The following is a 17,238-nucleotide window of genomic DNA, read 5'->3' on the forward strand; positions in this document are numbered from 1 at the left end:
GTGTTTATTCACATCTTGATCTGAGGCTCTGTATTTTTTAACCTGTTAAGACTATGCTGGAGTTGCCTTCCTTTGTTTGGCTTTCCGGGCTTTTGCAAAGGATGCGGAAAGCTAGGATTGTACTGTGGCATGGCGTCTGCTAGAATTTTCCACAACTGTATACATAATAGATATATAATGGATGAATTTTGATAGATAGAAGTACTGCTTTGCATTTTCGGGATTTTACCTCTCAAGAGGCCTACCACTCATCTGCATTGAACTCTCACCAGCTGTCAACAATCTTCTGTCTGTGCATCTGTTTTATTGAGAATATCAATTCTTTGTTGTGTTTAGATTTGTGACCCAATATTTTAGATTTGTGATATGTAGTTGTGCTTGCTTGCATTTCAGGTTTACATTTATGGATCTGCTGAGGTGATCCACTTTACCAGCAGAAGATGTAACATGTATTGTAGGTAACACTTATTGTAGGTAACATTTAAAAAACAAAAGATTTCAAGGATGAGGATCTAGGGACTGAGATTTCTTTGAGGGAGCTGTCAATCATCATCCAGCAGTTCCATCATCCAGTAGTGTTACAACTGTCCATGATCCAGCAGTTCCACTGGCTGTCGATCATCACTCAGTAGTTCCACCAACTGTTGATCATCACCCAGTACTACCACCCCTGTCAATAATCACCGAGTAGTTCCACAAACTGTCAATCATCACCCAGTAGTGAATAAACTGTTAATCATCATCCAGTAGTTTTACCAATTGTCAGATCACCAAGTACTTCCACTCACTGTTGATCATCACCCAGTGGTAAATAAACCGTTAATCATCACCCAGTTCTTGCACCCACTGTGAATCATCAGCAAGTAGTGCCACCCACTGTCTGTCATCACTCAGTAGTTCTACCAACCACTGATCATCCATCCTCTAGATCCTTCAACTGCTGAAGTCCAGGCATGTATGGTGCCAGTTTCTTGTGATATGTACAAAACTCACTCAGTGTTCTTGGTGAAATAACAAAGACATCAATGAGAACAAAAATATAATGTATTCCAACTTGCCTAAATGATGTGTAGAATATGTTTGTACAATGATCACAAGTCAAACACAAATAGGGTGTGATAAATAACGTTCAGAAAACAAAACCGTCAATGGATCCAAGACACCTCCACATTTCTCCAACGATCTCTGTCAAGGGCTTACTTAAACTCAATCATATTGGACCATGTTGCCGTTCAACATGTGAAGTAGTTTGATAGAACCTACATCAACAAGTTAATTTACATTTAACTAAACCTGCTGAATCTCCTGCAACATGTAACACAAGCCATAACTGCAATATGTGAAACATGACTGTATGGCCTGTAACATAAGAATCATGTCTGGACCATATGCCCTGCAAAATGTGAAACATGACTGTAGTGTATCTCCTGCAACGTGTGAATCATGGCTGTACCTTCTACACTGCTGCATGTGAAACATGAATTGGCTCTGTGCACTCCAGTATGTGAAACATGGTTGGACCATAAGAAACATCACTGGACTGTGTCCAACATGTGAAACATGATCTGACCATGTCTTTGGCAAGTAGAAATTTTCACACAGATTGGATGTTTTACCCTGAATAATAATATCAATAACTTGACAGTAATCACAAAAATTAAATATAAATGTAAAATCATTGTGAAATAATGTTTGATTTAAATTATATTAACCTCAGCAGATCAGAGTAGAAGGAGGAAAAGTGAAAGGAGCTAAAAAATTTAAATGTATCAACCCATGAACAACAAATTCCAAAATGAAATATTGGAAAGTTTTGTATTTGACACTATTCGAAAGTGTTTGAAAAGGTTTTTAAATATAATACACATACAAATTTGTCAATACTTTATTTAAAGGTTTGGATAAAATGGCATTGTGTGGACTCTTAAGGAACGCAATTAGTGACTGAGTTCAGTTTTACACCACTTTCAGCAATATTCCAGCAACATCATGGCAGGTTCACCAACACTGGGCTCAACATTGTAGACGTGGGAATCGAACACAGATCTTTGGCATGATGACTGAATGCTTTAAGCACTTAGCTAACCCAGCCTGGGCAGCTATGAGGTAACCTGATGAACCGCCCACTTACACAAAATAAAACATTTGGTAGAACAGCCTGGTTATCAACAAGTATGTGTGGTGAAATGTCAACTTCATGCAAATCACACACCTGTCTGTTCAACCAACAAGAGGTCCCCCTAGTAACAAATGGCGAAAACTGACAACATGATGATTGTTAAACGACTTTTATATTCAGGTGTCCAAAATTATAAGACAAATTATCAATTTCATGTGAGTGTGCAAAATTTGATTTTGTTGCATTTATTAAATTTTGTGTTAGCAGTTTTTCAATCTCAAACTGACTGGGGGTGCACTTGTCAAGCTATGAATTGTATAAATAATGATAACATATGTACAGTAGTAACATAGTTCTAAACCTGTTATGTTGTCATATTTACACTGACATTTACACTGCACTCCACACTATTCCAGTTATATGGCCGTGGTCTGTAAATAATCTGGACCGTACAATCCAGGGATCAACAACATCGTGAGCATCGATTTGCATCGATTTGCGCAAATAGGGACTGATGTGTCAACCAAGTCTCACCACCCGATCCTGTAGTCAGTCGCCTCTTTCGATAAGCATAGTAGCCTTTCACAGCAAGCATGGGTTGCTGAAGGCCTATTCTACTCTGGACCTTCAAGGGAGAAAAGTTAAGGGTGTTAACGCTTCAAGCCACATTCACATGTTGGGACAAGCATATTTCAGCATACAGTGTAGTGATGATATGTCTTCCTCAGTCAGTGATATGGTCACACAATGGATAATTATTAGGGCAAGTCAAGGATTTGGACACTTTATTTCATAAATGCTGCTGGGATGACTTCATTTGGAATTTTAACTTGAAATCATGTACAAGTGTTACCATAATTATAGCGTTACGCACATTTTGATGTAAGAAGAAAGAACTTTGGAAAAGCATTACATGTGCATGCGTGCGTTTTGAATATATCACGTAAGTTTTGGGGATGATGCTGGTGTCTTCATAAGCCTGTAGATTTCTATCTTCGCTTTGTAACATTCTCCATTATAACCAGCCATGAATTTTCTGGAATCAAATCACTGACAGTAATGTAACCATGGCCATCAATCCTGACACGATCAACGACCCTTGACGCCATGTTTGTTTTCAGTGTGAACGTAATCCCAAAAAATTGAATTTGACCTCTCTAATTTGCATCAATATCTGTATATGACCCCAACAGATACAAAAAATATCCATTAGCTTTGTGTGTGTGTGTGTGTGTGTGTGTGTGTGTGTGTGTGTGTGTGTATATATGTGTGTGTGTGTGAGAGAGAGAGACATTGACACAGTAAATTCTTTTTCAATTTGACAACTGGAAAATAATGATGTTTACATATTCATGTTACAATTGTTTCATAACTTATACAAATAAATAGGTACAAATCACTGTCCATTCACAAAATGTATCAGTATGTATTGACATGAAGGAACCTGATGTATTCAAAGCACAACAACAGTACATTCGAAATTGCAAGAGGGGACATAACTCCTTATAGCATCACAAAGGGCATCTGACAACTAGCCACCAATGCCTTCCATTCTGCCATATTAATCACATTTTATCAAAGGCTACTGCATCATTGTCTTCTGTGATGATATAAAATAATAACTTAGAAGCTATTCACATCACTGATGTCACCATGCAGTTTTGATTCCAATTACTCAAACTTATATGAAATGGGTACGAAGGAATGATGATGAGGTTTTCAGATGTTTACCCATAAGTGAAAATGAACAACAAACCTGAAAGCATAATCAATGCAAATCAGTGGATGATCATTTATTTCTGGTATGGCTAACATCTCCTGAAAGCATGCACAAAGAATTATGGCTCTTATATGCTTAGGCCATAAGCAAGAAATTGCTGATTTTGATGGTATCTTAAAAAAAGTTTGGTCAGTTTTAACAGAGAAGGCAATCTCTAACCTGTTTAAGAAAGAGTTTACATAATTTTACAACCAGTGGCAACCTAAACAGGACAAGCATGAGTTCCTGAAGACCAGTGCTATCCCAAACCTTCTGCAGGACAAGCATGACTTTCTGAAGACCAGTTTTAACCCAGACCATCACCAGGGAAAAGTATGAGTTCCTGAAGACCAGTTCGTGGTGGCGAGTGGTCCTGTGCGTTGAGCTCAGGTCACAAATCAGTTGAAGTAAAGCACTGTCGAGGTCGGGCAGTCCTTTGATGGGTGACCACTTTTGGTAGCTTGACTCCTGAGAGTTTCTAGGACTTCAGTCCTGCCTCACACTGAAGCACATGTAGTGCATGTGGTCTCACTTTAAGCAAGTGAGTTAACAATTGCCTCTGTTCACCCAACAGAAATGGGTACCAGGTGAGATAAAGTCATGTGACCATAACCTAGTGCCTAAGAGGCAGCTTGGGTTATCTGGGGTAATAAATAATCAGATTGTGACTATAGCATCCAGTGAGCAACTTGTCAGATGGATACTTGGCACAATATAAGTGAACTATTATTATTATTAGTTCTAACCCAGATCATCACCGGGGACAAACATGGATTGTTGAAGACCAGCTCTGAACCAGATCTTCAAAGGGGACAAGCATGGGTTACTGTAGACCTGTTCTAACACAGATCATGGACAGGGACAAGCATGGGTTCCTGGAGACTACAGGTTGTTCAACTTGACCTGATCAAGTGAATACTAATGCATAGCGTGAGCGTGTCGCAGCTGGTTGGGTCTATTATCGTGAAGGGGTGCAACCTTGTCAGTATCCTTGATACCTCTTGGGTATACCTTCCAATAAGTCTCCACTATACCTTGGATGCATCTAAAGGTCGGCCCGATAATTTTATTACCTCCCTTTGCTGGCTCCACATTCTGACAATAGCCAATCAGCTAACCCGCCGTTATAACCGAGCCTTCCAGTGTCAACAAAAATAGCAGTCGCAACTGCAAAGGTTTGCTCACAGTGTGACTGAGATTTTGGGGAAATCATACAGACAAATTTGTAGGTCCGAAACATTTAAAAAATGTATGCAAAAATTCCTTCTGCCTATCAGAGAACTTCTGCATGGTTTGTTTTGCCAAGTTTAAAGGGTTAGAAATTTTTAAAAACGAAAGTGAGTTGTTACTGGTCTGCTCAACTTCCCAGCGTAGACCTGATTGGATAAAACACCAGCCAAGGGAGGTAATACATTTATCGGGCTGAGCCGTAGATACTTCCAGGGTATAGTGGAGATATTTATCCTGGAGATATTGAGGATGCCTTGTCAGGTGATTGTCCACATGTTCGAACAGCTGAGACAAGGTCTCAGTGTCGAGAAATCATCAGCATTCTTAACAATTACCTACAGATGGTTCGATGTTTCCTATTCGGGCTTTTAGCCAGCAGCAATTAGATTCTGAAAGTAATTGACTTTAAGCTGCAAAGTTAGTAAACCAAACTAGATAGCTTATGACTGTAAAAACAAATCAATTAAAACGTGAAATGATTGGGGCTTTTTTTCAGAAGAGTTGTTTTCCGATACAAGTTCTGTAACAAATCCATGTATACATGTTTCACATGAATGCAACAATAACAACATTCTCTGCACCCCTATTTAATGAAGTTAACTCAACCAGCCATTTGTGTTTGTGCCATGCATATTTGTATGTTGAGTAGCTCAGGTCAAGCTGAACAATCTGTAATTCCATCTCAGTTCTCCATTGGGATTTTGTTCAGGTGATGATTTGCACCATGGTGATAATAGTCAGATCAACATACCTTTTGTTCACAGATATTTTGATGAAAGGGCCTTTTGTTCTAAAACTGGCACTGTATATGAAGTAAGAAGTGTTGCTCGTCTTTCAGTTTCAGAGACAAAAGGCCTCATGAACAACACCAATGCAAGTCCTTTGAGTGGCATTTAGTATCTGGTATGATGAAAGGGAGACTTATTTATGGATAAGTTATTTATTGCAATAGATAACAACGTTTTGGTGTAGATCCTAACACCGCTATAAAGCAAATGATACTCAACATGTGCAATGAGGAGAAATAAAAACCTGAAGGGAATTGAAGACATTGTAAAGTATGTTGATATAATGAAGTTTGTTGTGATTACAGAGATGACTGACAACGGATGGACAAAGAGGGGTTATTTTGGTTGGCTTTGATTAGTTTAATGTACACCTACCTCGTCATTTGTATGACCTTAAATTTCCTTCATGTTTATGTTTCTTGTTGCATATGTTGTGTATCATGTGAATGGCAACAGTATTAGGATCTACTCCAAAACATTGCATCTGTTGCAAAAGAAAGATGTCTGTCCATGAAAAAGTCTACCTCATCAACATTATTTACATGTTTCAAAGGAATTTTCATGAGCTACAACAACAACACTTTCAACATAAATTCAAGAAAGAAATATTTTTCTCAAAAAGAAATCCAAACAAACAAATCATCCAGTATGTGTAATTGATACCTGGGTGACAATGAACCACATTAATCACACTTGGGACTGACCATTTCATATCAAAATAGCACAAGGGAATATGCTATGGAGATCAATATCTTTCAACAATATATTTTTTGTGGCAGATAATATATTAATTTTCAAGGAATCTGAAGCATAATTACCTTTTCAAGTGTTTGGGGAACAAGTTTTTTGTAAGGAAACCCTATCAAAGGACCAGTCCCTTTATCATGTTAATACATATGATAAAACACTCAAATGTCTTATATTGAAAAGGTTCAATAAGTGACTAATTATTCAGATACCAAGGTTAGGGACACCACCATCAGGCAAGGGAGTTTACTGACTGAAAGCATGAGTGAAAGGCTAACAGTCACCCCCAAGTCTACATTATATGTATACCCACATGACCACATAACCTTGACCACACTACTGCCATTTTGCCTTCATATCTACAAAGGCCACTGAACAATGAAATACATGTAAAAATACCTTAGCCAAACAGTTGCATCCCCTGATCCAGTTTCCCAACATGAATGTCCTACACTAACTCTGCTAATTGTCTGTTCTGCAGGTGACTAACCTCTGACTCCAAAAATACATTCCTAATCCTAATCAGTATAACATTGCTAACTATGCTAACAGTCTGTTATTGTGGAACTACCAGCACAGCAACTGAAACGCCCATCTCTACCCTTGCTAACATTCTGTTCCATGTCTAGACCAAAGTTTGCAACAAGAATACCCGAACCTAATTTGGTTAAGATTTTATTCCATGGTTAAAAACATTTTTCGTCATCTCGAATGCCCCACCCCACAGACAACTAACTTCGTACAAAGAATGCCCAATCCTAATCTTCCTGACAGTTTGTTCCATATGAAACTCCAGCTTTGCTACAAGACCTTACAGTTTGTTCCTCAGGCAGACCCAGCCCTGCTTCAGGTCCTCACAGTTTGTTCCTCAGAGACAGACAGCCATGCTATAGGACCTCACAGTGTGTTCTTCATGGTAAACCCAGCTATTGTGCATGACCTTACAGTTTGTTCATTAGGGAGACCCAGCTCTGCTACATGACCTTACAGTTTATTCCTCAGGAAAATCCGGCTTTACTACAGCACCTTACAGTTTGTGAGACCCAGCTCTGCTACAGGACCTTACAGTTTGTTTCTCAGGGAGATCTACCCCTGCTTCAGGTCTTTACAGTTTGTTCCTCAGAGAGAGAGGCAGGTATGCTACAGGACCTTACAGTTTTATTCCTCAGGCAAACCAAAACCTGCTAAAAGACCTTACAGTTTGTTGCCTGAGAGACCCCCTAGCCCTGCTACTGGACCTTACATTTTGTTCTTCAGAGAGACCCAACCCTGCTAGTGCACCTTACTCTTAGTTCCTCAGGGAGACCCAGCTTTGCTATAGGACCTTACAGTTCGTTCCTCAAGGAGACCCAGCTCTGCTAAAGGAACTGACAGCTTGTTCCCCCAAAACACCCAGGAGGCAACAAAAACAGTTACACATGAGACCAAACTTTGCATGACGAATATCCAATGCTAAGAATTTCTTGCTCATGGAAACTCAGTCCTAGCCCAGCACTGCAGCATGAAAACTGCACCCCATAATATCCCTCTACTCAAAGTCCTGGTTATCATCCATAACAGGAGATGTTTCTGGTTCCAGTGTCCAAGCTGGAGGAGACCTGTCTGGATTGTATCCCTCATCACCCTCTATTTGGCAGTTGGTCTCTGATGGGTCTGTGTCTGTAGAAGCTGCAGCTGCATGGATCTCCTGAACATGCTGCAGGAGATTCAGACTCCCTAAACACCTCAATCCACAGATGTCACACTTCAGCACCACATTAGTCCCATCCTTAGAGCTCTTGTTAACCTCAGTGTGGGTTTCAGGGGTTGGGTCCTCATCTATTTCAGCTATTTTCACCTTCAGTCTTTCTGTTTGCTCTTCAATCTGTTTTTGGTACTGTTCCTTGTGGACAGTTCGCATGTGGCGTTTCAGGCCGTGCGAACCCTTGAACTCCCTCTGACAAAGGGCACAGCTGAATACCTGGTCGGTGTGAAGAATCATGTGCTTCTGTAGGTTTGACTTGTCAGAACAACCCTTCCCACAAACTCCACATTTGAATGGTGTATTCCCTGTGTGGATTATCATATGGCGATTTAGACGAGCTGGTTCGGTAAAACAACGCCCACACACATCACACTTAAATGGGATGAACCCTGTATGGGCAATCATATGATTTTTCAATGAAACTGCTGCAGCATATTCCTTTCCACAGAGGTCACACTTAAACTGTTTAGAGCCATAATGTGCTTCCACATGTTTCTTGAGAGCTTGTGCGCCTGACATAACTTTACCACAAAGATCACAGGAATAATCTTTTCCACCTGCATGAACTTTATTTGTGTGATAATTCAAATCTGATCTGTCAATGAACTCCTTTCCACATTGCACACACTTGAAATCACGCTTCCCAGTATGTGTGACCATATGTCGTTGAAGGTGGTCTGACCTCGTGAACTGCCGGCCACATTCAGAACACGTATGGGTCTTTTCCCCAGTGTGGTTCTTCACATGCCTTTGCAGGTGAGATGGACAGACAAATGCTCGACCACAGTATTCACACTTGTGTGACCGCTCCCCGGAGTGTATAAGCTGATGTGTTTTCAGGTGGGTCGGTGTCCGAAACCATTTTTCACAAACATTGCACTGGAAAGGTCTTTCATCGGTGTGGATTTTCAGATGCATCTTCAAAGCATGATCTCGACTGAAATACTTCCCACAAAGCTCACACTGATGATCAGTCTTATCTGCATGGACACACATATGTCGCTTTAACTCCGTCTTGTCAACAAACCCCTTGCCACAGATTCCGCAGATAAATTCCTTCTCTGCCATGTGGATCTTCTTATGAACCTTCAAGCGCCAACTGAGAGCGAAATGTTTTCCACACACATCACATTCCAGGTTGTCTCCCCCTGTGTGGCTCTTCCGATGAGCTTTTAGGTTTGATCGGTGACCAAACGTACGATCACAGATCTCACATGTGAAGGGTTTTTCACCTGTATGTACCCTTAGATGAATCTTAAGGTACTGAGCCGAATGCAGGACTTTTGCACATATGCCACATTTATATACCCGCTCATTTTTGGGATGGATGTTCATGTGTTTTTGCAAGGCTCTGAAGTCAGGGAAAGATATGTTGCAGTCACCACACATAAATAGCATCCGTTCAATCTGCTGCGCACTGGATATAACTTTGCGTCTTTGGACTGGTTTTGATTCAGTGCTCAGTTCAGCTTCCACAGGTCGACCTGATGGTACTGATAAGCAATCGGTAGACTTATTCTCAGAATCGGAACAGTCAGATTTATTTCTTGTTATCACAGCACCGTCATCATTGAATGCAATGGCAGTAATGTTCCTGCCATCTTCAGAACTATCTAAACTGGTGCCAGACCCATCTATTTCATCAGTTTCATTCCTGATGACTGAAGTTCCATCCATTCTGTCAGAATCAGTGTTGCCTTATGTGTTACATCAGTCATCACCCATCACCAGGCTGCCTCATCACCACAGGTACACTCATGAAGAGAGTTGATCTCAGCAAGAAATAACTTCATCCTAAAACAGGAAGTATTCATTGTTAATGTTTTTTTCTGGGACTGATTTAATAAATTCCTTGAAAATAAAAAACAACCCAAGACTAGTGTTGGGAAATGGAAACCAAATCCAAAACTGATTATTGGAGAACTTCAGGTGAATGATTATCAATTACTGTGGAAGTGGTCAAAACTGGCATCTGTACAATACAGCAAGTTCTCTACACTGGCGTAAAATCTCAGTCCCATCTGTGACTTGTACATTTATCATCAGCTCTACAATCTGGCCCATTGTCTAAACCATATTATTTCTTCACTCCAAGTGAGTGCCAGTTTACACAGCTTCCACTGTACATTAAAAAATATAAACTTTTTCATGTAATCATCAATATTTAGGAGTTTTCTTATTAATGTTTTTATAACAAATACTGTCATGGAGTGAAATGCACATATGCAAGAATGAGTGAGTGAGTTTAATTTTACTCAGCACTCAGCGATATTCTAGCTCTATGGTGTAGGTCTGTAAATTATTGAGCCTGAAAAAGACAATCCAGTGATCAACTTCATGAGCATTGACCTATGCAACTGCAATACAATGATGCCATTCACACCTGGATGGATTAAGACATATAGTCACTGTCAGGTGTCCAAGTCTACTGCACGTTGCTGTACCTGCAACTAGGTGTTTGCACGTATTCATATGGCCACAAACCAAAATTGCTCCTAGATACATATATTATGTTACACAAACTGTTCATAAAAAGGAGGCCTTAACCCTTAAAAAACTTGTTTCCATCAAAACTTACCCTCTTGTCTTCTTGCTGACTCTAATGGCAAGCACAACTAACGGTTGGGTTTAATAAGGAAAGAGGGACAGGAAATGTACTATGACAACAGTGTGAGAAGTAGCAGAAGTTAGCAGAAGTTAGATGAAGGATACATTGATTTTTTGACCAGAAAATATTATTTATGCTTTCACGGGGTGGAATAAGTAGTAGTTGTACCACTTAAAAACGGGAGGTTTGTCCAGATAGATGTTGGGTGAGCCACATTTGATAGACAGCTGAGACACATACTCAGCTGTCAATCAACACTGGCTAACCCCATCATTTATCTGGACAAACCTCAAATCATCAGATGGCTTAACTGCTTCAAACCACGCCCACATCGTGTGTTTTCAATAAATAAATGTACCTACATAAATTAATCTTATTCTTAAAATTTGGCATTTACCTTTTCCAGAGACAAATGGGTTGTTTGGTGAAAGGAAATTTTGTGTCTTTGCTAAGGTGATGTTTTTGTCTGCAGTGCAGCTGGTTAGAGTTGTAGTTAGTTATTGTTATAATTCTTTGATTGATGCCTCAAAATCCCTAGTTTAACAATGGGATAGTGAGTGAAAGAGTTTAGTTTTTAGTCACTTTAAAAATATCAATACAGCAGCAATATCACGTAACAGGACACGAGAAATGGGCCGCAAACATTTCACCTATCTGCAGAATTGAACATGAGTCTTTGGCGTGACAAGCCAATGCTATAACCACCAGGCTACTCCTTCGCTCCGATCCATATATCAGATGATATAAGATTGGCATGCTCAAAGGTTTGATCTCTGATGTTTCAAATAACTTCATGATAACCAAAATAGCCCAGTACATGTCGACATGAACACTTCCATGCTTAATCACAAAAAGTACAATCAGCTGTTATCCTTTAAGTCTCTATTTGCTTGGGTACAGTGTTTCTTTGAATAATATATTAAATTAACAAACTGCCCATCATTTGTTTTCAAAATAATGTTCATATCTCTTGCAAATGGTTGTGATAAATATACCAACGATACAGTGTAAAGGTAATACCAACAGTACTATTAATAACAAACTAACAGCTGGACCATATTCTTTGAAATGAGAAATGATCCTGGAATGGCGACCTATATTTGGAATATTATTATTTTTACAGGAAAAAAGGTCATAGTTAGAACAAAATTAGTTCAGATGAACTAGAATAAAATAAATCAAAGTGAAAAGGAGCCCTGAGACGTTCTTCATTTTCAAATCCTGAAGCTGTGAAAATATACTCTTGTCATATGTCACAGACTTGCGTGGGCTGTCTTGTATATATTTATTTCAGGATCTGTATGACAGGCTATAATGATAACAACCATTATCAACATCAATCATAATCATAGGAAACCAGCCAATGCCTCGTATCTGTAATAATTTCATAAACAAATGCACCCACAGAGGTTAACAGATTGAATAAGTTTAATTGCATAATGCCATACCTCCAAAATCTTCAGCACTCAGTTCGAGAAATAGCTTTTGTTGTATGTAAATATCGAGACATTTGGTCGATTTCAGCGTTCGGAGTTACTTCCCTTCCCGATGGCTTGTGATCTACAAAACTGCAACTGCTTTCATTATCACAATAACGAACAGAGATTGTTCTGAAAAAAAACCCCCCAAAAACAACCGCATGTAAAAGTCCAGCACTTGGGGGAATGGGGTGAGGGTCTTGAGCATGCATGTTGCTGTTCATACACAAGTCAAAAATGTTCTACTTCTGCTTTATGTGCAGGGAGTTGTCTGTGTGAATTCAAGAGAAGGTTCGACTTTCATTTTAAGAACTGTGTTGTAGCATCGAGCTACAAACGTTGCATTAGGTATTCATGTCATTTCCCACCACATAAATAAAGCGTAGAAGGCCATGCAAAAGAGTATAAAGTATCATTTTTTTCTTTTTCTATTGTTTAAGTCCATCACGCTCAGTGCTATTTACCCAAACACCCCACTACCCCTTTGTACCCAATCAGAGCATATTATCAAGGAGACTTTAACAGTATCCCTGATATTATATATCTGTAATAATTTAGTTCTGGCTTCCCTGATATTATCTATCTGTAATAATCTACTTCTGGCTTCCGGGGCAGATGGGATTTGACAGCAATTGAAGCGCACGCCCGTCACCACAAAGGAACGGGTTCGATTCTCCACATGGTACAATGTGCGAAGCCTCTTCCCTGGTGACCCGCTGCAATATTCTTTATATATTGCTAAAAGCGGAGTAAACGTAAACGTACTCACTTCTCCTGGTTTTCATTTGTTCGTCGCTTTTACCAGTCTGCTGATGACTTCCCTTGTTAAGTGCCTACCTTTAACGGCCTCTTACTCTTTTGGCGTCATATGTACATATATGATCTCTGCTTTCTGTGTTTCATTCCGATGATGAGGAAGTAGGCCGGAATACGGTGTTCCATATTATGTTGAGTAAGTGAGTTTACGCTTACGCCGCATTGAGCAATATCACGACTGGGGACACCAGAAATGGGCTTGCACGTTGCGTCCATGAGGAAAATCGAACCCGTGTCGTCGGCGTGACGACAGAACGCCTTAGTCACTGGGCTACCTCATGACCCCTCCATATAATAGAGGAGTTGGTACTCACTGAACTTTCTGAAAGTGAGTGAGTGAGTTTAGTTTTACGCCGCTTTTAGCAATATTCCAGCAGTATCACGGCGGGGGACACCAGAAAATGGGCTTCACTCATTGTACCCATGTGGGGAGTCGAACCCGGGTCTTCGGCGTGACGAGTGAACCACTAGGTTACCCCACCGCCAAACTCTCTGAAAGGTTTATACTAGTAAAGTAGTATTCGACCGAAATATCTCAAGGCGTGCAATGCATGTATTTAGTCAAAATCCTGTACTGTTGTGAAACCCAACTTTCCCACAAGCAGACAGAGTGACGTTTTGTTAGAGTCTCAGGGCGCGTTAAACGTCATTATAAACATGGACCAACAGTTAACGGTAACAAGAGACTTTTAAGCGTTATAAAATAACGCATCAACAAAAAATTACTTCCCGCAGCTGAGTAACCAAGACGATAGGAGGCTATCAACAGAAAAAGAATTTATATGATGTGTATTATGCATTTCCCCATATCCATAAAATTATAAAATATATCGGAAATATCTTGACGTCGATACATTGCAACGAAACTGGTTATAACGTGGCCATATGACACTCGCCTTCAGTTAAACACAGGCAATTAAAACAAGTCCTTTATTCACTATATGTGTTCTCATATCGTCCTGTTTCCTATCTTCTCGGTGATATACCGCTACGAAACCTGCCAAGGTTGCCTTGGTGTCTTGGTATACATTCTGTTACATGGGATACTGATTTAAAAACGATTTGAAAGTTCTGTAACGGCGTATTTTGTCTCCATCTCTACTGCTGTTTTGACTGTGTGTGTGCCTGTTCAATTTGCAACAAAATCATCCATAAGTTTTGAAGACTGCGATAAAATTGACATAAATAGGCGCTAATGGGAAAAACAAAATTGGACAAAAATGTTTGCAATTTGTGTCCTCTTCTATAATCCATCTGGGCCTGGTGACATCTGATTTCTCTTTAGCCCATATAAAGATCTGAATAAAACCCTGTCCGCTAAATGTTGTAATTGATTTCAATTGTCGAGCACAAAGTGGAATCCAGTCCACGTCCCAAATGACTACTGTGTTGTGAGCACATCTGTACAGTTCAATGTAAAAAAGCATAACTCTGCTCAATATGGCGTTAGCAGCTGGTGAACTGTTCCTGTTCTGTTCATGTAACCAATGTTTCTCCCGAAATGACACAGGCGTTCTGGATACAGCGTCATTACATACTGTAAAGTGAAATAACTCATAATAAGTGGTATTCGTCACTATTCGAATAATTCCGTAAACTGCAATCTAAGCTGATTCCACTTCCACAGAGCGCATGCGCTTATCGATACTGAGAAGCCACTAAGAGACGAAGGGCAGGGTGCCAGTGAATCAGTAACCTTGTGAGAAACCAGTATAGAATTCTAGCAGGGCACGTGTCACGAGCCGGCCACGAATGGGATTGCTTACCTGGACATATTACCCTTCCAGTCAAGACGACCGGTGACGTCACGCGTCATAAGTAAATGTTACACGAGGTAACGCTTCTGAAAGTATATAGGGAGACCAACAGGAAATGTTGATTAACATATGATTATCACATAGTTAACAGTGATTGTGGTTATACACTCTTCAGAAAACAAACCCAAAAAAACCCAAAACAACCACCACCACCACGCCCCCCCCAAAACCCCCCCCCAAAAAAACCCAAAAAAAAACCCAAAAAAAAACCCCACACAAAACAAACAAAAACCAAAACCAAACAAAAACAAAACAAAACAAAACAAAACAAAACAAAACAAAACAAAACAAAACAAAAGCAAAACAAAAGCAAAAACAAAAATCCCAACAAAAACAAAAACAAAACGAAACAAAAATAGAAACGCAAAACCCAAATATCAATGAAAATTTGGTGTTTTTCAAGGACGTGTAGATCAGCGGAAAGCAAAGGTACATGAATGAAATTTTGTGGAGCAATGAGTTGCTATCTTGTCCATATTTCATGCATGAGATTAACAGTCATTAAAGTCATTACTGCTGTCCACCAGATGGTGTTGAAGTCAGTACCTCGTATGACCACTTCCAACTGCATGCTACCAGATCGAATTTGTCGTTGGATGTTTTGTTGTGGAATCCTTCTTCATTCCTCCTGCAGCATGTGGAATAACTGTTGAAGAATCTGTGGTGGATTATGACGTCAACGTACCCGTCTATCGATCTGATCCCAAAAGTGTTCGACTGGGTTTAGATCCGTGGATTTGGAGGGGAGGGTATTGAGGGGATCCGCCAGGGGAGGGTATTGATGTTGTTATTGGCCAGGGGCCCCTTTCACAAAACTCTCGTAAGGCTAAGGTCTCGTAACTTTTCTCGTAGCATTCGTACCTCCTATACTGTAACATAGGAAGCAGGAATGATACGAGAAAACTTACGAGACTATCCGCTGGACTACATAGGCTTACGAGAGTTTTGTGAAAGGGGCCCCAGGTGTAACAACATTGGCCACGGTGGCACGCGTGCTGTTTGGGGCCTGACGTTGTCCTGTTGGAAGAGCTGCCGTTGACGGTCAACAAGGTGAAGGACGTGCGGACGGAGAACCTGGTCGATGTTTCGATTGGCCGTCAGATTGCCTTGGACAAGCACAAGTTCCGATTTGCGGGTGTATGAGATCTCCCCCCCCCCCCCCCCCCCACACACACACACCATAACACTCTGACTACCGAATCTGTCCGCCTGTCTGATGCAGGAAAACGTTCATGACGTCGTCTGTGGACACGATCTCTACCATCACGTCGCCTGAGGAGACAACGGGATTCATCGCTAAACCATATGCGCCTCCAGTTTGCCAGGTTCCATGGCAGCACCAAGTTACACCATCTCACTCGTCGACGTCGATGTAGTCGTGTCAAGGAGGGGGCAACTTTTGGACGTTTGACACGTATTCCTACTTCTCGGAGATCGGACACTCTTCGGGCCCCAAACTGTTCTTGTGCCGGGAGGTACAATGGCGGTCACGTACGTAGGTTACCCGGATGTACCGATTTTGGGCAGGTGTGGTGCCTCTTGGTCACTGATCTTGGACGGTCATTTGTCGAATTTGTTTGACGAATCGATCCCAAAATCGAGTTACTGTGCCAGGATGAACGTTGAAGATCCTTGCCACCTCACTCTTTGATTCGCCAGCTTGCAATCGTCAAATTGCCTGATTTCGATCGTCCCATTTTCGTGTACAGTACATGCAAAATCGTGGATGAAATTGTGGAATTCAGTTGGGTATTTTATAGTAATATGCTGTACTCATTTTGCACGAGAGAAAGAATCATTGTGCCTGATATTCATGCTACATGACGTCCACGCGCATCATGACAGTCATGATTGATAAAACCGCTAAAAATCATTTTTGATTGCGTTTGGTCAAGAATGATCTTCTGAAACATTACAGAAACAACGCGCAACCCTGAAATATGTTTGAGTTTACATACATGTGTATGTGTACAAAATTGTAAGTATCATGTGTAAATTTGATTTTGCGTTTCTATTTTTGAAGAGTGCATATTCTGAGTTAATTTACAGACTACCCGTCCGTACATTTCATGGGCGAATCCCGAAAGCAGCAGCAGTGGGACGGGCGCACCCCCCCTTTTGCCATGTTTCAC

At 40.5% G+C, this 17,238-nt stretch overlaps 1 protein-coding gene across 1 annotated transcript; it reads right to left on the bottom strand.

The window, feature by feature from the left end:
- Positions 1–3,567: 3,567 nt before the first annotated feature.
- Positions 3,568–12,552, bottom strand: LOC137294750 (oocyte zinc finger protein XlCOF6-like). The gene is made up of 2 exons (XM_067825859.1): positions 12,444–12,552; positions 3,568–10,181 (listed from the first exon to the last, which is right to left on the bottom strand). The coding sequence occupies exon 2, from the start codon at positions 10,062–10,064 to the stop codon at positions 8,172–8,174; it is 1,893 nt and encodes a 630-aa protein (XP_067681960.1). The 5' UTR covers positions 10,065–10,181; positions 12,444–12,552; the 3' UTR covers positions 3,568–8,171.
- Positions 12,553–17,238: the final 4,686 nt, after the last annotated feature.

This window comes from Haliotis asinina, chromosome 1, assembly GCF_037392515.1.
Source record: "Haliotis asinina isolate JCU_RB_2024 chromosome 1, JCU_Hal_asi_v2, whole genome shotgun sequence".
Classification (NCBI taxonomy): domain Eukaryota; kingdom Metazoa; phylum Mollusca; class Gastropoda; order Lepetellida; family Haliotidae; genus Haliotis; species Haliotis asinina.

Excerpts from the sequence above, each read along its gene's own strand:
- LOC137294750 (XM_067825859.1), bottom strand. The coding sequence starts at position 10,064 with ATGGATGGAACTTCAGTCATCAGGAATGAAACTGATGAAATAGATGGG.